The 25,404-nt window shown below is 34.0% G+C and overlaps 1 protein-coding gene across 1 annotated transcript in view; it reads left to right on the top strand.

Annotated features, from left to right (window-relative positions):
• The window catches only part of NBEA (neurobeachin), a 707,336-nt gene that overhangs the window by 83,814 nt on the left and 598,118 nt on the right, over positions 1-25,404 (top strand). Inside the window, exons 5-8 of the mRNA XM_019653151.1 lie at positions 4,742-4,863; positions 6,389-6,515; positions 15,362-15,481; positions 17,847-17,993. Of these exons, the coding sequence (XP_019508696.1) occupies positions 4,742-4,863; positions 6,389-6,515; positions 15,362-15,481; positions 17,847-17,993 (516 nt within the window). The remainder of the gene's footprint in view (positions 1-4,741; positions 4,864-6,388; positions 6,516-15,361; positions 15,482-17,846; positions 17,994-25,404) is intronic.

The following is a 25,404-nucleotide window of genomic DNA, read 5'->3' as shown; positions in this document are numbered from 1 at the left end:
AGCATTAATAATCTATAATCTGTCATGTAGCAATAAATTCTGTTAATATTTAAGCAAACTTTATTTTAACTGCTTATTTTGAGGTAATTATATATACATAGGAGATTGCAAAGATATAGTACAGAGATGTGCCATATGCCTTTCACCTGGTTTCCCAGTGGTTGCATCTTAAATTATTATAGTACAATATCAAAACCAGAAAATTGACATGGGTATAATGTGTACATATAGTTCTGTGCCATTTTATCATAAGTGTAGAATGTCTAATCACTACTGCAATACAGATACAGAACTATACCATCATTACAAAATTCTCATTCTATATAATCACCCTTTATAATCACACTGACTCCTTCCTCACGATCCCCCAATGCTTAGCAACCAGTGATATGTTCTCCCTGTAATTTTGTCATTTTAAGAGTGTTGTGTAAGTTGAATCGTACAGTATGTGGCCTTTTAAAAGTGTCTTTTCCCCCCACTGAGCATAATACCCTTGAGATCCACCAAGTTGCCGTATGCGTCGATAGTTCATTGATTTTTATTGCTGAGTAGTAATCCATTGTATGGATGTACCAGTTTATTTAACAGTTTACCTGTTTAATGGCATTTTTGTCATTTCTAGTTTTTACCTATTACAAATAAAGCTGATAAGCACATTTATGTACAGGTTTTTGTGTGGATATGTTTTCATTTTTTTGGTATAAATATCCAGGGGTGCAATTGCTAGGTACTATGGTAAGTGTATGATTATTTTTAAGCAACTGCCAAAATATTTCCCAGAGTGGCTATATGATTTTACATTTTCATCTGCAATGTATGGGAGATCCAGTGTCTCTGCATTCTCGGCATTTGGTGTTGTCACTATTTTTTTCATTTTAGCCATTGTGAGAGGCACTTAGCGATATCTTATTGTGGTCTTAATTTGCATGTCCCTAGAGGCTAATGATGTTAAACATCTTTTCATGTGCTTTTTTTCATTCTTATATCCAGGAAAGGTCCCTTTATGCCTTTTGTCCATTTTCTAATTGGATTATTTGGTTTTATTTTATTTTATTTTATTTTTTGTTGAGAGTTCTTTACATATTCTAGATACAGGCCCTTTTGTCAGATATGTGGTTTGCACATATTTTCTCCTAGTTTGTTGCTTGTCTTTTCATCCTCTTTACAGGGTCATATATAGAACAAAAATTTTGATGTATCCCAATTTGTCAAAATATTATTCTTTTTTTTATGGATAGTAAGTACTTTTGGTGTCATGTCTAAGTCTTAGGTCCCCAAAAATTTCAACTGTTTTCTTTTAAAAGTTTTCTAATTTTACATTTAAATCTATAATCCATTTTGAGTTAAGTTTTGTATTAGGTATAATGTTTGGATTGAGGGTTTGTTTTGTTTTGTTTTGTTTTGCCTGTGGATATTCAAATGGTCCAGCAGCATTTGCTGAAAAAAATTCATATTTTCTTCACTGAATAGGTTGTACATCTTTGTAATGAAAAATCAGTTAGCCTTACTGTGTGAGTCTATGTCTGGTTTCCCAATCCTGTTCCATTGATCTATGTATCCATCTCTCTGCCAGTAATAAAAAGTTTTGATTACGATAGCTTGAAATCAAGTTGAGGAATTCCTCCCACATTTTCCCCCCAGAATTATTTTAGCTATTCTATTTCCTTTGCCTTTCCATCTAAATTTCAGAATAATTCTGTCTATATCTACAAAAAAGTGTTGCTAGGTTTTTGATAGGAATTGCTTGAATCTGTGTATCAATTTGGGGAGAAATCACATCATCTTTACTATGTTGAGCCCTCCAATTTATGAACATGATATATCTTTGTACTTATTACATTCTTAATTTCTTTCATCAGCATTTTATAATTTACAGCATGTGTCTTATACATGTTAGATTTATACTTATGTATTTCTTTTTCTCCCAGTGATTTGCTTTGATTTATTTATTTATTTATTAGTTTCAGGTATACAAAGCAATGTAATAGTTAGACATTTACACCCCTCATAAAGTAATAACACCCCCCCAAGTCAACTATCCCTCTGACATAGTATATAGCTGTTACAATACCATTGACTATATTCCCTATGCTGTACTTTATATCCTGTGACTATATGTCACATATATGTGTCTGTATATTTAATTATAGTTGACATTCAATATTATTCGACTTCAGCTTCAGGTATATAGTGCAGTGGTCAGGCATCGTATAGAAGCTTTGGTTGGTACATAAGAACAAGAGGTTGATGAGTACCCTCTAGAAATGAGAGATTTCAGGTCCCTAAAACATTTATTCTGGCTGTTATACATTAAATTTAAGAGAATGTCTCTGACTAAAGGTGCCTCTCTTGTTGAAGAGCTAGGCTATGATAGCGATCTTTATCCATGGGATTATTTATTGGAAGTCCACAATGAGACTGAGGAAAATGCTGTTCTGGAGCCTGTGATGCTTTGGTACCAATTGTACCAAAACCAAAGACTATTGTTATTTCATTATCATTCAAACTTAGATTTTTCTTTTATAACATTTTTCTTTTTTTCTGTTGTATTTTGGTTCACTAGTGTTTGCAACTGTATGTGATTTAGGACTCTCTCAGTCCTACTATGGGGAAAATAACAAATGATCTTTTGGACCACATATCTTTTCCTTGGTTGAAGAGTAGGTCTGGAAAACTTGAAGGGCAGCTTGTCTCAAATTCTTTACTGTATCTCTTAGATTAATTCAGTGTTTAAGTTCTAATGTAGGGCCCAGTAGACTGGGTGATGAGACCAATGATACAGAAAGTGGTAGGCCATTGTTTGGGGATAAGAGATTGCACAGGTATGTGGAGTAATGGGGGAAAGGGAAGCTATGGACTGTACTCCTAAATGCTTTTCAGTGCTCCAGTTAGAATGCTGTAATGAGCCCCTGTTGCTGATGTGAAAGTGTAGTTGGCTGTGCTGGTCTTCGCAAAGGTTGAAAATCCCGAATCTAACCTCATGCCAGTTGTATTCCCCAGGCATTAAGAACAACTTAACATATGTGTTAAGTAGTTTATACAATGTGGTAGATTCACTTTACTAATTCAGTGTCCTCAATAAATATTTCTCGTTTACCTTGGTACTCTCAAGCAGCTAGTCGTATGTGAATTCTGGTGTAGTGAAACTTACGGAGGTATTAATCAGAGGTAAACTTGGCAAGAATTGTATTTTACTAGCAAACAAATAAAAATAAATGAATTTTAAACCTTTCCCTTTTTAAAAAGTCAAGGAAAGCTTATTGACGATTAAACTGCTTGAACTAATTACTTTTAAAATCCTAAAGGATATTGTATGGGAAATTTTTATTCATTTTTGGGTTTGAATCTTTATTTGAATTTGTATATGTGTATCTGTGTGTATTTCAGTTTTGTTTCTATTTTTAAAATGAAAAGCACTTATAAACTTTGCCGCTTTGAAATGTTTCCATTGACAACATAGTGAATGTTTTCTATGTCTTATGTTACATGCTGGGAGTCTAAATTATATTCCTTATTCTTGAGGAACTCTAATGAGTAGACAGATACAAAAAGAGCTTGTTACAATAAACTAGTATAGATTTAGGTACTAAGTGCTACGGGAAGACAATGTAAAGAGAAACTAAGCTGGAGTGATGTCCAGGAAAGCTTTACAGATGTCCAGGAAAACTACATATTAGCCTGGTATTGAGGGATGATTGGGATTTAGCTGGAGGAAGTCTTATGGACAGAAGCAACATAATATACAAAACGGGAAGCTGTAAAAGAACAGGTGGGACAGCTGGCATATTTAGGTATAATTTAGAATGTGGAATAGATAGTAGAAGTTCATAAGATCAAAAGGGTTTGTTGGAGCCATAGGGTGTGTGAAGAGTCTTGTATAACCTGAAGAAATGTAAGCTTTATTTTATATGCAGAGGATTTTTAATATGGAAGCTATTTATATTTGAGAAAGGTCATTATCCTTTCAGCAATATGAAGGATCTGTTTGGGGGAACAGAACATTTATCAAATCATAATGGATAATTACCTTTTATGTCATGGAAATTTGGGTATCTCATAGGAATATAAATAAATCCACTTGGATGTTTGTTGACATCATGTCAAGCATTTAACCAGTTTCTCATTTTTTCCTTAGAATGGCTAGATTTTTTTTTTTATTGCTAGTATCAATTGAGTACTACATTATTTCTTTCCTACTTTATGAGTGGATCAAAATCTTTCTTGGTCATCAATTTCAGTGGTTAAATTTCTGTATAATAAATCTCATTCTTTCTCCTTTGTTTCAGTATTCTGAATATTATCTCTTAATATTTACATTTCTTCAATATTGATTCCATTAATATGGATCACACAATTGTTTTTGTATTTAAAGATTCAACCTCCTTTAATCAAATGAAATATTACTGAAAACCTAACATAAATCATAGAAAGCTGAAAATTCTGAGACATGTGTAAGGGATCGTATATTGGTAAAACTGGAGGAGGACTTCCTGGAGTACAGTCTGAAACATATGTAACCTAGATATGAAACTTCATTCATTGAGTAATTAAAAATAATATTAATAAATAGTTAATAAATAGCATTTATAGACTATTAGTAAGAATAGTTTCTATTTTTATTTGTCCATGATTTTCTGATATTTATGCCTTCAATGTTTAATCTGTTAAATCTGTATTTGACCTTAGTTACTATTGCGTTTTCTTTAACTGATACTTTTGTCTTTTTTTCATTGCCTTGTAGGCAATTGCATTGCCTCCTATTGCAAAGTGGCCTTATCAGAATGGCTTCACCCTAAACACTTGGTTTCGTATGGATCCATTAAATAACATTAATGTTGATAAGGATAAACCTTATCTTTATTGGTAAGTAATATGTTTAATTTTAGTACTTTGTCTTAAGTATTTCAATTTTGTAAATATATAAGTATCAAGGCAACATATTAAATGAAATATAACAATATATATGTTAAAGTATACATGTTAATATTATAAAGACACAGTTAAGTCAATTTATTTTTCTTATTTTTTGCTGTTGTCTCACTATTGCTTTTTTTTTTTCAAATAGTTTGTTTTATTTTTTCCAATTACAGTTTAAGAGTCAAGGGTTACAGACCTTCTTTGTCTAGTCTATCAATATAGATCATTTCTTAGTGAAGATGCTGGTTCCTGATCATGGAGAGAAAAAAAAACAACAATCTCCTAACGATTTCATTCATTTTGCATTTTTACTTTTTTTAGTGAGCATAATTAAGATATGCTTTAAAATAATAATAATAACCATGTAAGAAATTATAATTGTATACGATTAATTATTTGGTAGATAACTGAGTGGGTTGCTCAACCCAATGATGGATTGACCTGTAAAGAGCTTGGTAATTTTAGTTTACCCATAATGTACAATGAGAACATAAACTTCATTGATTGCCTTACTATGTACTAGGTATTGCAAGTACTTACATGTATTAATTCATTTAATACTTGCAATGCTCTGAAACAAGACTGCCTGAATTTAAGTCTTGTCTTCCCTACTTACTGTTTATCCTGTGCTTTGATGTCTATGACTGTAAAATGAAGATAATACCTATCACATAGGATTTAATGAAACAATAATATTTAATGTGCTTTTTGTACAATGACTCACTGAAATATGAGTGTGAAAATGTGATCTCCTTATAGCTTGCAAGCTTATTACAAAAGATTATTTATGGATAGTAGTGAGAGGGCGTTTCAAACAAACATCTGAAATTCCAAACATAAATGGGGTTGAACTTCAGAATGGTCATTGTAAGAAAACATACATTTATTTCAATAATATTGTCATTTTTCAAAGCATTCATAGTTTTTTAATATATTGTGATTGAATTCACAGTTAGGAGGCGTTTTCCTCTAGAGGGAATAACTATATTCCATTGTTACATCATTTTTTTCACTAAAAATAAAAATGTACTCCTTGCTGGATTACCTACATTATTTTTCAAAGTTGTCTCTGATATTTTTTTATAATTTGTAAGTTGTTTTCAGAGATACACTAGAATTAAAGAATGAATTGTTTTTGAAAACATTAACTGTATAAATGATTTTTGTATTTGCTGATTCCAGATAATCCTTAAAGGTAGATGTAAAGTGGGCCATTAGTTTGTTTTAATGTATTTGTGGTATTTTAAATAGAAATTTTGAAATGTTATAAAAACCTTCTATTTTCTCAATTTAAATTCCTTTTAGTTTTCTAAAGCTCTTATGCTTTAGTCTTTATTTGGTACATGTAATAGCTCTGTATGGGGAAATAAGGTTTATTTTTATAATAATGTTTTATTTATATAATAATAATCTTTAGATATATACTTCTTTGTATCAGAGGGTATTATACTATTCTCAGTTTTCTTTATAGTTTTCGTACTAGCAAAGGAGTTGGCTACTCTGCCCATTTTGTTGGCAACTGTCTTATAGTCACATCACTGAAGTCCAAAGGAAAAGGTTTTCAGCACTGTGTGAAATACGATTTTCAACCACGCAAGGTAGGTGTAAGTAAATATTTCTATTGAGAATGACATAATTCACCATCCCCACTGTCCTAATACCTATTATGACTTCTGTAATAGTCTCTCATTGGTTTTCTTATGACACCTAATGCTTTTCTCTGATTCTTATCTGCATCTTCTTTCTCTTTTACATCTAACTTTTGACATAAAAAGATCAGGCTCTTGACCTCTTGCAGTGTCTCTCTCTCTTTATCTCTCTCTCTCTCTCTCTCTCTCTCTCTCTCTCTCTCTTTCTCTTTCTCTCTCTCTCTCTCTCTTTCTTTCTCTCTCTCAGTATGATATATTCTGTGGCATTCTTTTAGTAAATGCTTACAGTAAGGAGTTCTCTTGATCTACAGTTTCTCCTTCTGAGCTTTCAATTACCTGCAGTTAACTGTGGTCTTAAAATACTAAATGGAAAATTCCAGAAATCCGTATATTTTAAACTGTGCACTATTCTGAGCAGTGTGATCAAATCTTGAGTCTTCCTGCTCCATCCCACCAGGGAGGAGAATTATCCCTTTGTCCAGGGTATCTGTGCTGTATAGGCTACCCCCACTTTAGTCACTTGGTAGCCATCTTGGTCATTGGTTATCTTATTGATTATGAGAGAGAGAGAGAGAAGGGGAAGGGGAATGGACAGGGGGAAGGGAGAAGGGGAAAGAAGAGAGGGAGAAAGACAAAGACCACATTCCCCCAAATTTATTAGAATATATTATAATTCTATTTTATTATTAGTTATTGTTAATCTCTTACTGTGCCTAATTTATAATTTAAATTTTATCATAGATATATATGTATAGGTAAAAACGTGGATAGGACAAAACATAGTATGTATAGTTTGGTACTATCCGAGGTTTCAGGCATTTACTGGGGTCTTGGAACATATCCCTCTCGAATAAGGGAGGATGACTGTATGATGTATTTACTGTGTACCAGACACTGTTGTGGACACTGGGATATGACACTAAATAAAACAGATATCTGTGCTTTTGTGGAACTTTTGTTTTAGTAATTTTTATTCATTTTCACCATAGTGTTCCACTCTTATTATCTCCAGAGCTTTTATTCTTATTTTCCATCTACCTATGATATATTGCTATGTGGATGTTTTTTTGGTCAGTCAACCCCAGAATATGTAACATTGAATTTACCACTTCCAGTCCCATATACATTCCTGTTCTTAAACCCCCTGTTTTGATTAAGAGACCTCCACTTCATAATAGTGGAGACTTAAGTCAGCTTTTTTCTTTTCCTTTTTTCTATTAAACCCTTAAAGTTTTATTTATTTTTTTGGAGTTTATATATCTCTCTCTATTTTTTAGTTTCAGGTGTGCAAAACAACGATTAGACATTTACACCCCTCACAAAGTGATAACTCCCCTGCCCAATCTACTACCTCTCCGACATCTTATATAGCTGTTATAATTCCATTGACCCTATTCCCTATTCTGTACTCCACATCCCGTTTGTTCTTCACCCCGCTTTTTTAAATTATTTTTTTTATTTTTGTTTTTATTTTTTTTTTAAGCTGAGCCATCCTGCCACCTGTTGGCAGCTCAGCGGCTGCTCAGCTCGGGCCGGGAATCGAACCGCTGTTGCTCAGAGTTCAACTCTTGAGCGAGCTCTTAACCAACTGAGCCACTCGGCCGGCCCTTCTTCCCCTTTTTGATCTTTATATCAGTTCAATTTTCATATCATAAACTTTGTATCTCTGTTATATATCTTTTTTAAAAATTATTTGCTTGCTACTTAAATTTTTCATTTTGCTCTCCCCTTACCCTGGAACTTTTGTCTCTTCCTCTTATAAACTGTTTTACACACTAATATATGATTTATATTCCTGCTCATATTATTTCACTGTTCAAGTCAACAAGCCAGTCATTTGCATCTTACTAACTACAGAATAAAATTTTAAGCTTAGTTTTTCATGATTTGGATTTTATTTTCAGCGTTTTACTTATACCCTTTATTCTTTTTTTTTTTTAAGATTTTTATTGGGGAATTGGGGGAACAGACAAGTTGCTGTCATTTTGTTCTTCAGTCTAGTTGTGGAGGACGTTGCTTCACTGGCCCAAGTTGGCACCATCATTGCGCTCTTGCTGGATGGCCACTCATGGCGGCTGCTGGCCACTCATGCTGGTTGCTGGCTACACACGGTAGCCCATGGCAACCCACTGCAGCACTGGCTGCAGCCTACGCCATCGCCGGCGACTCACGGCAGCCCAGCTCCAGGTTGAGCTGTTGTTCAGCATCTTAGCTGTAAAGGGCAGTGTCACTGGCCCTCATATGTGGGATCCGAACCGGGGCCCTCTGGCGTCCCAAGCCAGCTCTTAGCCATCGTGCCACTCGTCCGGCCCATACCCTTTATTCTTTTACCCTTTATTGAAACATTATTTCAATATTTTTTGTGGTAATTATTTCTTTTAAATTCTTATTTGTTTATATGTTCACTTTTATTAACTAATGAGACTAAGATAATTGTTGGATTTATTTTTGTATTCCTTCATATGCCTACCAGAGGGTATTGAACTTAGTAGGCTATCAATAATATATACTGGATAAATGAATAAAATATGACTTTAACAATCAAAACAACCCTTTGGTTTCCTAAAGGAATAAATTACATTTATCTGTACAGCTCATTTATACTTAGCAATTGATTTCCCAGTAGTATGAAATAAATGAGGTATTATTATTGACAAAGTGGGGCAGAAGGTGTGGGCCTTGTTGTGGTCAGTGCATCATTGTAGGTAAGTATGCCCGGAACCTTTTCTGTGTGGCAGTGAGAAGAAAGATAGTCATGGCAGTAAAGACCAACTATTTTAGGTTGTTGCTGTGATGCACATTTAAAATCTAAAGCTTACTAACCTTTTTTGCTGCAAGGCAAACCCTCATATGAACTTCTGTACTTTAATTATAGTTCTGAGGAATTATGTTTGAAGAACACTTGCAGAAATCTTACTTTAATTACAATCCTATCGTCTTCCCCTTTCCTTCCTTTTCCTCCTCGTCTATATTTCTCTCCTCCCTCTCCTACCTACTTGTTCTTTTTTGCTCATTCTTTTCATCTTCCCCTTTTTTCCCCTTCTCCATCTTCCCCCTTTTCTTGTTCTTTCCCCTTCTTCCTCTAACCTTATTCGGTTTAGGTAGTAGAACCAGTTTTCAGACTGGAGGTTCAGACTTCAGAGCAGTTTGGTTGTGTATGTGTGTGTATGTTGTGCACTATGGATTTATAGGTAATAAGCTCTTTTTATATGACAAAAATTAAACCTCCAGAGTTGGTAATACACAGAGACTTTTCTTGAGGGAGATTCAGTCAATCCTAGTAGTCCTGAATCTTTTTTCCTGAGATTGAAGGTTTCAATAATTTCTGTTCATCAATAAAGATGGCTTCAAGGAGAGGGATGTTGCTCTCTTGTTAATGTTTTGGCCATGAAATATGCCTTTGCTTAATATCCACTGGAATATGGCTATTCAGAGAACAGGCTGAAACATATTTTTAAAAGGCTGCTCTAAAGATAAAGAATAACGAGAAAATGCAGAGAAATGGGCAAATATATAATTAGACTTATAAGATATAATTCACTCATCATCAGCTGGGCTTTTATAGAGGAATGTTCCTGCCTATTTCCTGGACTCCGTCTTTGTGTCAGAGTAACCAAACACTTGAAAGTTCAGAATAAAAAAAAAACAACCAAAACCAAACAAACAAACAAACAAGACAAGGGTCAGAGGTATAGGAATGCCATTCCCACATGTCTAAGGCCTGGTCTACCTTCCAGGTTCAAGGGTGTTTCTTGGATATGTCACAGTGAGATTGTCCAAGGGAGGGGTCAGCAAACTTTTGAGACCGGAGAGCCTCCAGGGGTCAGCAAACTGCAGCTTGCGAGCCGCAGGCTCTGAAGTAAAATTGAAAATGAAAATAAAACTATCATAGTTTCACTTATAAATTTTTAAAGGATATTATTCACATAATGGTGATTATGTAAATATATATTTATGGCTCTTGAATAATTTTTAAATTGTTGTGAGGGACAGGATTGGCTCTTCCAGGGGTTGGCAAACTTTTGAGATGGAATGTACTCAAAGGGCCGCATGTGGCTTGCAAGCTGCAGTTTGCGGACCTCCTGGTCCAGGGCATCCACTACCTCTTATCTATAGGAATATTTATTCATAAGAACAAGCATACCTATGGTTGTTCCACATACAGTGGAGGGAATGCCTTCATTTCTTTTTCTTTCATTTTTGTTTTCTTGTTTGTTTATGATCCCATATACGTTTTGTCACATACTGAAGAAAATATTATTTTGGATGGATTTTCAAACACACACACACACACACACACACACACACACACACACACACATACACTTACGCTTTAAATGAATCTAATAAAAATCTTTGCTTTATGGTTATGGGATAGTAATAATTGATTCTATTAAAGATATCAATTTAACAATCATTAATATTGGAAAATAGCTTAAAAAGCAATGATTCTAAATAAATTTATACATTAGAATGGGTGTTATTTTTTTCTTCATACAAATTCCAGTTCTTTTCATACAAATTCCATGGGAATTCCATTGTTTTTCTGCCAGAAATTCTAATTTATTAAATTTGGGATGACACCCAGGCAGTTTGCCAAATGTATCAAATTATTTTGAATTTCATGCAACTTGTTAAAAATGCAGATTTTTGGAATTATAATTTTCATGTTAGGAGTATGTGTTTTAAACAAATGCTCTAGGTGATTTTTCTCATCAGACAAGTTTAGAAAACAGTGGTTTAAAGAGTACTTGTATATAAGAAAAATTAGAGTGAAGTTAAAACCAAATAATATTGTCATTAACCAAAAGCAATATAACCCATTTGTGTATTTCTTTCTCTCTCTCTGCCTCTCTTCCTCTCTCCCTCTCTCCCTGTCTCCCTGTGTCCCTCTCTCCCTCCCTCCCTCCCTCCCTCCCTCCCTCCCTCCCTACCTACCCTCCCTCTCCCTTTCCCTTTCCCTCTCCCTCTCCTCTCTCTCTCTCTCTTCCCCCCTCTCCCCTTTTCTCCCTGTCCCCCTCTCCCTCTTTCCCTCTCTCCCTCTTTCCATCTCCCCCTCTCCTGCTCTCTGCCTCCCTCCCTCCCTCCTGTTTTTATGCTATTTACCTATGAGAAATAGTTTCTGATTTGTAAAAGTTCTATGTATTCTAAGAGATCTTGTAGGAGTATGGCCAGGAGTGATTTGAGTTTTAAAAAGTCTTCTATAAAGATTCTCATAAGCTTTGAAAATTCTAAGTGTTTGATTTTACTGTTTACTTGTTCGAGATAAATTCATTCTCTTATTTTTTTTTTTATTTCTTTAGTTTTCCCAAAGATGCCCTAGCTTAGATATTATCCCTTCTAATAAGGGGTTTAACTAACCTTTCAGAAAGAAATCTTTATATTACAACTATCACTTCCCTTGCTGTTCCACTTACCAGATGTTTGACCTTATAAATACAGATGTAAACCATTAGCATATTACCTAATATGTAGTAAGTGCTTAATACATGTTAGCTACTATTGATAATTTTTATAAATGTATTTTTCTTATGGATTCCTAATACAGGTCTTTTTTTGTTTTTGTTGTATTTCCTATTGGTATCCTTCTTTTATAGATCTATTTTTGGTTCTCAAACTAAATGCAGACCTCAGTATACATACATAGATACTATCAGTATGTATACATAGTTTCCAAGTTTACTCCCATTTCTTTTAGTCAAAAAATATTATGTCAAAAGTTGGGCTCTTGATTGAAAAAGTCACTTGTCTATTACCTGTAGAGTATAAAGGTTGAGGTAACAAAAACAGAGAAAAGAGAAGTTACTTTTTCTGCAAGTTCTATGACCTTCACTGAGATCACTTCATTCAACTATGCATTCATTTATTCATTTATTTAATTTCATCATATATTTATATATTTAACATATATCATACTCATTTATTTAATTTTATCATATATTAGTGTTATGACCACAACCAAACTTTATTAGTTTGCAACTCCAAACCTGTTTATCTGGCTAATTAATTAACTGGAAATATTGGAACCATCTTAGACTCCCTTTTTCAATATTAGTACTTGCAGCCAGTTCTGTTAAGTACCCATTTCCCTCCTTTCAAGTTACCAGTGCCTCTTCTTAGCTTGAGTTCTTTTGATTTTCTTACCATTGCAGTAGTTTTCAAGTTTATCTTTATCCATATATGCCCAACTATCCCATTTCCTCACTCTTGTTTGTTATTTTCCTGAACTATGGAGACGATCATTTCGTATCCTGATGAAAATTCTTTAGTAATGTGACATTATGCAAAAAAACAAAAGCTGATTACTGAAGTCCAACAGTCCTCTTTACAACCTGGTCTTTGTCTGTTTTTTCTGCATAAACCTAAATACTGGGAAAAGTTTTGTTAACCCTCTGTGATGTGTGTACCATATTCAGATACCTCTGCTTGGATGGGTTCTTTCCCCTGTTTACTCAACAATTCATATTCATCCTTCAAGCTTAGTCTTAAGTTGCCTTTTACTTTTTGAGTGAATTCTTCTGTTAACCTTCCTTCTCTGTTTGTCTTTCCTTTCCCCCCTAATTTCAATTTGTCATTACTTCTTTTGCTCCCCATCTGTAGTTTAGCTATTCTCCATTGTTTTATAATAGTTTTCATGTTTATTTCTCTAGTGAGACCTCCTTGAGGCTGTGTATGGTATCTGTAGGCTCTCAGTAAATTTTTTGAATGAATGAATGAATGACTCTGAGGAGTAAATGTTAATTTTAGCAGAAAAAACAACTCATCATAAAAAAATAGTAGATATGAAATAAACAGAAGTTTTGTCAATGGAATCTGATTTATGTGTACCAAATATGTACTAGTAACTGCCAATATGTACTAGTAACTGTTCTTCATAGTTTTCATACATTGTCTATTACATATAATATTCACAATCATTCCACAAAATAGGCATTATTATTTCCCCTTTATTACAGGTGGAAATAGGTTCAGAAGATTAAATAATTTGCCAGAAATCATAGAGCTAGTGACTTGGGAACTCAAGTTATGTCCAAATGAGTTTAAAGTTCATTCTGCCCAGAACACTAAATTATCTGGTCATAGTAGTAAGAACTCAATACATATTTGTTGAGTGAGTGCTTTTCTAAATGAGGTATGTCAGTAAGTATAATAATGCATCTAATATTATTTATCTTAAAAATGTCTTTGGCAGAAGAAGATCCTTTTAATTTAAAAACATTTATGTCTATTGTATTTATAAATTTAAAATTTCTAAAAATTTTACTCAAAAGTATAAAGAGTGTATCTCCTGTGTTACCTAGATGGCATTCTGGTTGAAAAAATTAAACTCAATGAAGGTAACATAGTTTTGATTCTTATATGAGTATTTGTAAACTTCTGTAATATTTTTAATAATTTAGTTCATGCTCAACTTTTATGGCATCTTGATAATTTTGTAATATATAGAATCATAAGATGTTAAATGACTAACTTTAAAGATTTTCTTCTTCTGATTTTAATTAGGACTAACATATATGTTGCTTTCTGATCAAGTGAAAGACTTGGCTTGCAAAAAATTAGAATTAAATATTACCTGGAATGAAACAACTTAAAAAAAAGACATTTGTTTTAGAAGTTAAATAGTTTGACCTGACATTTTTATTTTTATAATTGAGAAACAATGTTAAATATTACCGTTTTCTATGAGTTGTTCAGTTTTATAAATCAAAATACATGAAATTGAATTTTGTTCGAAGTATTTCAGACACCTTGAAATAACTTAACATTTTAGTGGTTGAGAATTCCTATTAATGATGTATACTTCACAAATATATATGAAATAATTGAATAGTGCTTATAAGTAATCTGGAGAACAAAATTTGTTATTTTATGTTTTTTTGGGGGGAAACTAGTCTAATTTCCCCGACCCTTAACTGCTGAATATACTTGTTCAATTATCTATAAATCATTTGTATTTTTTTATATTTTAGAAAAACTATTTCTATATTATCTGCTTTAGGCTATTAACTTCAAAGAGGACTAAGGTTTGGATCCACAAATTGTTACAGAACTTAATCCATCCCATATCAAGATAAACACTAAAAATGCTTTTTGTTGACTCGAGTAACCATAACATGAGAACTCAATATAAACATTTCTTCATTATTAATTACACATTATTAAATTAACATATATAATTATTCTTGGATATAATAAGTCTAAATTGTGGAAGTGAAGCCACCTAAATCTTATTATAAATATTAAAATGTTGTTTCTTTGACAGATCTTTCCTGACCACGCAATCAAAAGTAGAATGTCTGTTATTCTTTCTCATGTACACCCTTCTTTTTTCCTCGCAGTAATCATCCTGATTTGTAATTCTATATTTGTTTACTTGTCTAATGTATATGTTTCATTACACCATAAATTTCAAGAGAGCCGGCTTGATAGTCAGTTTTGTCAAACCTAGATATTTGCAAGTGCCTGGCACAGTGTAAATGTTATTAAATGCACGAACACAAATATAATGTTATAAAATGAATGAACGCATTTCTACAATTTTTGGATATTGGTTTAGTGGAAAGAGTACCAGGATTCCAAGGGTTCTAGCTCTGTCTCTCACAAATTTAATCTTTATGAGTGACTCCTTTCAACTGCAAAATGAGAAATGGAAGCGGGAACTTGAAATGGTAGTGGATGACTGTTAATATTTCTTCAAGCATTTTTATAGTATGTTATGAATATTATGATTGCTTATTATACAATAAAAACTAAGCATTATATATTCATTGCTCTAATTTTTTTTTTCATTTAAGTGGTACATGATCAGCATTGTCCACATTTATAATCGATGGAGGAACAGTGAAATTCGGTGTTATGTTAATGGACAGCTCGTATCCTATGGTGATATGGCTTGGCACGTTAACACAAATGATGTAAGTTTGTTTGTTTTTAATCTGTGTTTTAATGTATTTGAGTATATAATATATATTACGTTTATAACATGAATTGAATAATAAAACAGCTCGGTAGAAACAATAGATTTTGAAAATTTCTATTAAGTGAATTTTTAAGTCTTAAATTTAATATAATTAAATTGCTAAAAGACATGATAGCGGTAGAAAAAAGGAAAATTATTTGGTTAACTTATTAAGTATTAGATCAAAGACATCAATGCAGAATTCTATTCTTTCCATAATCTCAAGCATTTAAAAATGTATATTTCCCTTATTTGGATGTGAAAGGAAGACCTTAAATAGAATAAGTGTCACATGTAGTCGCTATTATTTATTAGATAACTGGTGATAAATGCTATGGAGAAAAATGAAGTGGGAGCAGGTATAGAAAGTATAGGTGTAGAGAAGGGAGAAGCCACATACTGTAGAGATGATCTTAGTGAGAAGAGTTGAGGGAGAAAGCCATGAGGATATCTGGGGAAATATCCCATTCAGTGGCAACAGTAAGTGCAAAGGCTTTGAGGAAAAACTGCAAAGTTCCTTGAACAACAAAGCAACCAGTTTGTCGGGAGCAGAGGGAGGAAAAATAATGTTAAGAGATGAGGTTAGGCAGATAGTAGTCGGGCAAATCATGCAGGGACTCATGTGCAAACATAATGCCAGGACCTTTCCATCTTACCCAGCGTAACAATATTTGGAAGGGTTTGAGCAGACAAGTGATGTGATGCTGACACATGTTCTAGAAACATCAATCAGGGTGCAGTATTGAGAGTATTCTGAAGGGAAACAATGACAGAAGCAGGGAGATCCCTTAAATGACTTATTGCGATAACAAAGAGATAACACTATTTTCCACCAGCATGTTAGCAAGTGGAGGAGGTAACACCATTGGATTCTTGATAGGGGATATCTAGATTTAAAACCTCAAGAGCTCTTATTTCTCTATTTTAGGCCTTGTCTTGTTCCCATCCTGGCCTTTTAGAGCTAAAGCAAAAGATGTAGTCTAATGCTAAAAGTATAATTCCAGCATACTTGGTTCTATGAAAACCACATTTTAAAACAAAATTCACATCTCAGTATTGTCTGCCTCTCTGTAGATTTGAATCCTTTGAGGTGCAGGGATTGGCTCTTGTTCTGTATTGCATTCTCTTCAGTAACACTGTATGCATAGTCTGGAGTTTGTTCCCTCTGTCAGGGGTTAGAAGACTACACCCTACAGGTCAAGTCTAACCCTTAACCTGTTTTTGTACAACTTAGGAACTACAAATCTTGATTTTTACATTTTTAAAGGTATTTCTTTTAAAGACCCAAACAACAACAGCAAAATCATAGATGATTATGTGACAGAATCGAGAAGTGACTTGCAAAATTTTAAATATTTACTATTTGTTCCTTTATAGCGAAAGTTTGCATTTTCTGCCCTAGAAACTCATAGTTGGGCCATATTCAATAAATATTTATAAGAACGATTTTGTCAGAATAGAATACGCAGATAAAATGCTTCTTCAAATTCTTCTTTAAAATATCTGCCTTTCCAAGGAGACAACCATTTTATTATCGAGTGGAAGAAACCCTGTTTATCTTGTTGACTGTCATTAACTCTACAGTTATATTTTTAAAAGAAGGAAGAAACTCTTTGACTTGAATTATTTGCTATAGTGCTCCAAAAATACATACGTACATTATACAGTCAATTCTTAAGTTCTTATAGTTTTAATTAAGGACTGAGTGGCTGCTTAGTGCTGAGCTCTGCAGATAGAGAGCATTGTACTATATTTTTTAGGCAGCAGACTTTCATGATCTTTGTTTATTTGGTTCTGTATAATGCCTACTCACTTAAGAGAGGGAAGTGATTTATTTGTGTCCTTGACTTGGTGTGGAGAAATAGAAAAATATACCCACAGTGGAGAGATTAGGCCGAATATTAAAAATTAGGCCCTATGTGTTTTTGATTAAAATTTAGAATAGTTCTCTGATTGAAATGAATCTCTTTCTAGAGGGACAATTATAAATCATTAGTTCTAAAATTAGTTTTACTATTGTAAATAAATAATTATAAGCCCTTTTGCCTTTAACTATAAAATTTGGAAGTGGTCAAGGGATTATTGAGTAAATGGTTATTGTTGGTTTTTTTTTTTGCCATAATATAAAACATTTAACTGATTTATTTCTCCTAAAAATCTCCAGTTGGCTTTTATTACTTAAATAGTCTATAAATTCTTAATTGATAGATTCTTTTGTTATTGTTATGCTTTAAGGTAATCAAGACAATGAAAGCAGAAATCTTGAAATATTTTGTCATTACAAAATAATACATTTGCTTTTATTATGACTTTAAAAACAGAGCTATGACAAGTGCTTTCTTGGATCTTCCGAAACTGCTGATGCAAATAGGGTTTTCTGTGGTCAGCTTGGTGCCGTGTATGTATTCAGTGAAGCACTCAACCCTGCACAGATATTTGCAATTCATCAGTTAGGACCTGGATATAAGGTAGTGAGAATTATCTTATTATAAATTCTATGAAAGTTTTATGTAAATTCTAAGTAAGCTGTGATATAATATGATATATAATGAGTCTTCAGTGTGGTTAAAACTCATCTCTGTTTTTTGGAATTCAGCTGTTTTTATGTTTATTTTGTTTCAAAGGTGCTTGGTCTCTTTTTAACTATTACCCTTTCATGAACTTTTAAAATTCTTTAGCACAGCGGTTCTCAACCTTCCTAATGCCGCGACCCCTTAATACAGTTCCTCATGTTGTGGTGACCCCCAACCATAAAATTATTTTCGTTGCTACTCTATAACTGTAATTTTGCTACTGTTATGAATCGTAATGTAAATATCTTTTTGTTTTCCGATGGTCTTAGGCGACCTCTGTGAAAGGGTTGTTTGACCCCCAAAGGGGTCGCGACCCACAGGTTGAGAACCGCTGCTTAGCATGTTTTCTATTGTTGAAGCCATGGCGTTTGTTGATATAATTTTGAAATAATATATTTTATAAAGCCATGTTGCTTAATGTGGTATTTGAAATCTCAGATTTTAAAATTATATTCTGAACAAATCAAATAACTGTTAGTTTTCAAATTAGAGGCAACTTGGAAAGAATAAATATTTAGAAGAAAAATAGTATAAAATATTACATATGCCTGACGTTATTCAGTTTTAGCTTCTACTTTTGCTTGCCCTTTGCAATAGATGAAGAAGTGGGTACAGTACTGAATATCCTAATTTTGCAAAACCAGTTATCTAATATGATTTTTCATATCCTTCCTGCTTTTTAACTTTTTAAATGAAGACTTATTTGGGCAAGATATTGCATTAACATACATGAATTAGTTTTTCATGTGCAGTACACCTGGCTAGGGAAATAAGAAAGTCTGACAGTTAACATTTGCGAGCTTTCCACTGTGTAAGTGCACAGTAGAAAGTTCGCAAACTTAATTGTCTGACCTTTGGTATGTGAGTTTTATTAAAGTCACTTTGGGAGTAGTGACATCCCCAACTGTTTGGAAATGAGAAAGAATTATACAGTGTATGTTAAAGTGTTCGTAATTCTGAAGAAGTACATGTTTTGCATGGAAGAGCTGATTTTTTTTTTAAACCTGGTATTTAAATAATTAGTGTGAAGATTGTGTTACAGAAAAGGATTACTAAACATTAAACTATTTCTTCTTTTGCCTTTGAATTTTTGCATTAATATTTCTGTTTTTATTTTATGGTCCATGTTGGACATATAAATTACAGTTTCAATTTACCCTTATGAACAGATATTCCTGTTTTCAGTGATTTTAGTAACATAATGTTGAATGACAATAATGCTGTCATTTTTATGTCTAGATACAATATTTACTAACCTTTTTCCATATCATTTTATTTGTTTTAGTATTCTGAGGATTAAATTTGTACTTGGACAGTTTTTTTCTTTCATGGGTTCTTTTGCTAGGTGTGAGTCCTGGTTGTGCCATGTGTTAGCTTCGCATCAGAATGTTTCTGTAATTCAGATTTGGGGGCGCTCTGCAGCCTGCCTTCCTTGCCTGCTTCTTTGCCTTGTTCCATAGAATTTTTGAAGCGGCTTTCCTCAAGCGCTAACAGAATGATATTGAGTAGAGTGACAACCAAATCAGTAAAAAATAAATAAAGGTAGAAAATGAAATAAATACATATATGAAAACCATAAATCCAACTATGATTGCTATAGTGAAAATTCAGAATTGATGGGAGTTTCCTGGCAGCATAAAGGAAAAGAGAGTAAATGTAAACAGTTACGTAATTGTCCCATTTAGAAAGGTACAGACAGTGTCATATGGCTCTTTCTTATCACATTCTTTTATACCCACAGTGAAAATGAGTACTAAGCCTATGCCACTATGTTCTATACATGAATGCTCATGGGATACAGAATGTATGCCTATCACCCTAACATAGATAATGGAGTACATATAGCAAAGTCAGAACTTTTCAGAGAAAATGCCTCGAAGTTTTGAGCACCACATGAAAAACTATTAAGTTCTGAAAGTCCCCAGCCTTTCAGAGGTCCTTTGTTAATGGAAGCTGCTGTAAATCTATGGGCGCATATGAATTTTCTCAATTTATAAAATACTAAAAGTATAAATACTATCAGGAAAGATATCTGCAAAGGTTTTTGACATTAAAAAGCTTCTCTAGAAATTCAGAGAATGAAGAGGAGGAGGAAATGATGCAAATGAAGATCAGACTGTGTTGCGACAGGGAAACAAGCTAAGTGGTTCACACACCGTAGTCTCAGTTTTCTTGGTGAAGTAGGAGGCACACTCACTTCCTGGGTGAAGAGGTACAGGGTTGCTGTGGAAATTTTAAGGTGTGTAGGATATAATAATAGTTGACATTTGATTTAAATCACATATTAAGCTTAAATTATTAATTGTGTAATGAAAAAAATGGTTATTTGTTATATGGAGGGTTCTGTACTTGTAATGGTCAAAGAGTGTTCTCTGAGCTTAATGTACACAGCATGTCAACATCTGGGAAGTGAAGTAAATAAAATAAATTAAATCTCTACCTTTCACCCCCAGTCATCCAACTGTATATACTGTGGAGCCTGTTTCAAGTGATTTTTGACCTGTTGGTCTTTGCAGTGCTTAGGTTATTTCCTTTCTGTGGAATGCCTAGTTTTGAGCAAGGCAGCTGATCAGTGAATATTTTGTACCTGGTCATTTTCAGTTAACAGTAAATAAAGAACGGTATCATTAATCAATTAAACAGGTTATTAGGTTTGAAAGTAATGTGTAAAATCCAGAATTTCTCACTGTAACTTTGTCTAGTTTAGAATTTACTGTGAGTTAATTTTATTGTAGCGCTCCATTTGATTGTGGTTATGCAATGTCCACAAGTTTCTGGATTCTTATATATATAAGGTGTCCATTTGATATAGTTGGCAAAAGAGATTTTCACAAAGTTTTGATATTTTATAATTGTTATTGGAAATTTCCTAATTCCCTAATTGTTATATATCCTCATGTGGCAAGTAGTTAGTCTCCTCTGGTCATTATTTTAATCTTTAGCGTTGTGTTCTTTCCTCTGTTCAAGAAAATGATAGCATAATGATTTTTTTATCAGTTTATTATATTATGACAAAGGCCTAACTGTTAAGAGAACATGTATAAAACAATCCCCAACATTAAAAATTACTTTGTAGGGTTTCCAGTACTTATTGGAAGGGTGAGCTCCTAACAAAGTGATCTTCCCACAAAATAACCACTTAAGACTCTGGACATAATATAGAAAATATCTATCTGAGGGCTCTGGAGACTGAAAAAATCAGGTAGGTTTTAGAGGGGTGTCAAAATATGGAACATATTGCCAGCATGGGTTGAGTTCCCCATTTTTGACTCAGAAAAAAACGCTCTGGCCATAAATATCGGTAAAAAGCACTTAGGCGACCAACACCACATGGAAGTGAATGGGCAACCCCAGAAAAGAGACAGCCAGTAAAGGATCTAAATTTTATATTTCAAAAATGTAAACCTAAATCTCTGGCTGATCCCTGAAACTATGTATGATCATGACAAACTGACAATAGATTATAAATAAGCCTTCAAGAGCTGAACAGCACATCTAAGACACCACACATAAGAGGTATGGTGGTCTATAATTGTATCTACAAAGAAAATGACCCTCCAAGACAAAAACATCAGTACTTTCAGAACAATATAACCTCCACAGAAGAATATTCACAATGTTCAGCATATAATCCAAAATTACTCATACTATGAAGAACTGGGAAAATGTGACTTATTCTCAGTGAAAGAGAAAATCGGCATATAACAACTCCAAGATAGCCCCGAATCATGGAATTATTACGCAAGAACTTTTAGGGAGCTATTATAACTAGTGAGACTAAGAAAAAAAGTGATTGTAATGAATCAAAGGAAGGGAATTGGCCACAATATTTTAAAAAATCAAATGGAAATTTTAGAACTGAAACATATATCTGAAGTAAGAAACATCTATTGTATGGGCATATTAGCAGAATGGCTATCATAGAGAAATTAATGAACTTGGATATAAATGGACAGAAACATGAGAAGAGAGATAGAAAAGATTAGAGGAAAAAGAACCAAACCACAGTGATATACTGGCAATTTTGAAATCTAATATGCAAAGAATAATAGAAAGGGTCAGAAAAAAATATTGGAAGAAATAATGGTAGACACTCCCCAAATTCATAAAAATTGCATTTATAGATTGAAGGAACTTCAAAGTAAATTCAAAGAGAACCACAGTAGGCATATTATGGTAAAAATGCATAAAACCAAAGGAAGGAGAAAACCTTGAAGCAAAACTGGATATAAATAAAAGAAAGAATGATTTGAATAACTGCACAGTTTCATCAGAAATCAAGAAAGCCATAGAGCTGGAGCAAAAGCTGTCAACTCAGAATTCTTCATCTAGTGAAAATATTCCGTAAGTCTTATAAAGACAATTAAGACAATTTGTTGGCACCAGATAGATGTACTGTAGACTGAAGAAAGAAACTTGGATCATTGGGAATAAACGAAGAACATTAGGAATGATAAATATATGAGTAAAATAAAATATGTGTTCTAGATCACTCTGGCTGCTTTGTTAAATAGGGGACCAAGGTGGAAATAGGAGACAGGTTAGGAGGCTACTGCGGTTATTCAAGTTTAGGATGGTGGTAATTTCAACAAGGCTGATAACAGTGGAAAATAATGAGACTTGATTGGACTTTTGATAAAGCATACTAAAAATAAAACTCTTTAATTTAAGAGGTCAGCTTCTGGATATATTTTGGATGATTTTCCAGTAGGATTTTACGTCTTTGCGAATGTGGGGTAAATGATTAAGAGAGGATTCAAAGGTGACCCAATTTATTTTAACCTGAAGTCCTGAATTGATGAACTTGTCATTTACTGATGTAGCCATTTGTCAGTAAACTTGTTATTGACTGATGTACTTGGAAGGACTACGTTTTGGCCAAGAGTTTGGCTTTGGACATATTAAGTTTGAGATGCCTATTAGACATCTAAATAGAGAAGTGAAGTAATCCTGGAGTTTAGGCCACAAGTCTATGTTGGAGATAGAAATTTAGCATTGGCAGGTTATAGAGAGGATTTAAAGCCACAGACCGGATTTAGGCACCCATAAAGTGAGTTCAGAGATAAAAGATGACTGAGGAATGAGTCCTTGGGAAAGCTGGTTTGGAGGTTGTGGAGATGAGGAGGATCAGCAAAATGAAAATCTGAAGAAGAGCAAGGGAGTAAGGGGAAAAGGCAGGAGAACATGGTGCCCTGGAAGCATTTAAAGAGGAAATAACTGTCAAATGCTGCTGACAGCTGGAATAAACTGAGGACCGAGAAATGGCTGTTGGATTTCTCAGCATGAAGGTGACAGATGATGTTGATTATCACACCTTACAATTAGTTGAAATGGGGGAAAAATCTTCCATTTAATGAAGACAGTAGTGTCCTTTCAGAACAAACAAATAGTAAATTATGATTGAAAGTATAGTTTAGTTTTGCTTGTTTCATTTGAGTACATTTCATACCAAGACATTATCTTTTCCTTCGTGGTATTCCTTCACTCTGTTTCCATCATTTTTTCCTTTTTAGAAATTGTTTTTATGTAGTTGTTTTTTCTCCTGTTTTCTGGTTATATGCTTTTACTGTTTTATACATGTAATTATGTTTAGTATATTTGCAAATAAAATTTTATAGAAACAAAAACGTCTGAGTAGTATGTACTTATGTGCATATGAAATATGGTTATGTAAACTTTCTCTGCAACATAGTGAAGCTTTATTTTTAAATGATCATATTTTAAATGATTTTTCATTTTAGCCAGTATCTTTTGGAAAATACATACATATTCAAACTTTGCAGTCATTTTTCAAGTTAGTAACAGTTCTTTTGGAATCGCTTGAAGGGTCAGTTTTTAAGTGACACAAGGAAAAGGTTCTCATTTTAGTGCTATACTGTATTTTTTATGAAAAATGGTTTTATGACACCTGTTATTTCAACAAGCATGGCATCAAGTAATTTTCTTGATCAAAAATTGATTTCTTGAGGATGACAATTTGTCTTCAAAAATATAACTTAAAATGCTATAGAAGTCCATCAGTACTGCAGCTGGCCCCAGTCACCATCACTGGAACCATTAGTAGCCGGGCTGAGACCCAGCCAGGCACCAGGGGCAGTGGCACAGGGAGCAGCAGCCAGGGTTGTCTGACATCAGCCTGACAGGGACAAGAACATGGTCACTGGGAAGATACTGGCTCAGTGTATGAAACACAAATGTTTCATCAACGGAAATTGCACCAAGGAAGATGCATCTGTTCACCAGACATCATAAAGAAGAATGATCCCAGGAAGTACCCTCACGATATAGGAGATGGAAAGACTGTGGAGTCTGATATTGTTTAAGGAGAAAAGGTTGCAGAGGCAGCAAATGTTATAGGCCCTGGTGGAGTTCCAGTGTAAGGCATTAAATACACAGCAGACCATAACCATTATGGACCCTATCCACGTCTCAGTGGTCCTCCATGCAATTATCAGCAGAATTACCAGAATAGTGAGAATGGGGAAAAGAATAGGATGAGTGTGCCCCTAAGGCAAGGCACTGTGCCGGCCCTGTCAGGCCACCATGCACACCTTACTGCTTGTGGAGACTGTATCTCTGAGTGGGTGACACAGTATCCCAACCCTTTTATGCGGGGAGAAGCGATGGAGGGTGCTGACAACCAGGGTGCAGGAGAACAAGATAGACCAGTGAGACAGAATATGTATTGGGTTTACAGCTGCACAACCACTCCTCAAGGGCCCTCCTCGCCAAAGACAATCTAGAGAGGACAGCAATAAAGACAAAGACAATCCAGGAGCTGAGAGCCCAGGTCAGCAGTCACCGTAATGCTGGTAACTCTGCAACTTTAATTAATGATGCAGCCGTCCACTATGCCCCAGAACACAAAAGGGCAAAGAGACAAAGCAGTCAATCTACCAGCCGAGAATTGTCCTCCACCAAGGCTGAGGCTGAGGAGGGTCAGGTAAAGTAAATGATGACTTACCATCTCCACCATCATCCGGTTTCATCATCCAAGAAGAGGAAATGAAATTCCAGCAATGAGAAATGAGCAAAGGATTGGAGCTGAAGACCTCAAGGGCTTGCTTTTTGCCCCCTGACTAGATAACTAGAACTATCTTTATTATCTATGCAGCCTAAAGATGTCTCTTTGATAATGCCAAACATGATTTTTTTTTTAACCCCAGTTTTTCTCAGTACACCTTTGAAGGACTTAAAATTGTTTCATACCTGGTCAAGTTGAGATTTTTTTAAGAACCTCATTTTTAATTTTCAGTAAAGTTGACAAGTTGCTGTTTTCAAGAAAGTCATCGAACTGCAAGCACCT

The sequence above is a fragment of the Hipposideros armiger genome, unplaced genomic scaffold (assembly GCF_001890085.2).
Source record: "Hipposideros armiger isolate ML-2016 unplaced genomic scaffold, ASM189008v1 scaffold_198, whole genome shotgun sequence".
In the NCBI taxonomy this organism is placed as follows: Eukaryota; Metazoa; Chordata; class Mammalia; order Chiroptera; family Hipposideridae; genus Hipposideros; species Hipposideros armiger.
The sequence above is the reverse complement of the archived record's forward strand: the minus strand, read 5'-3'. Positions and strand labels throughout refer to the sequence as shown.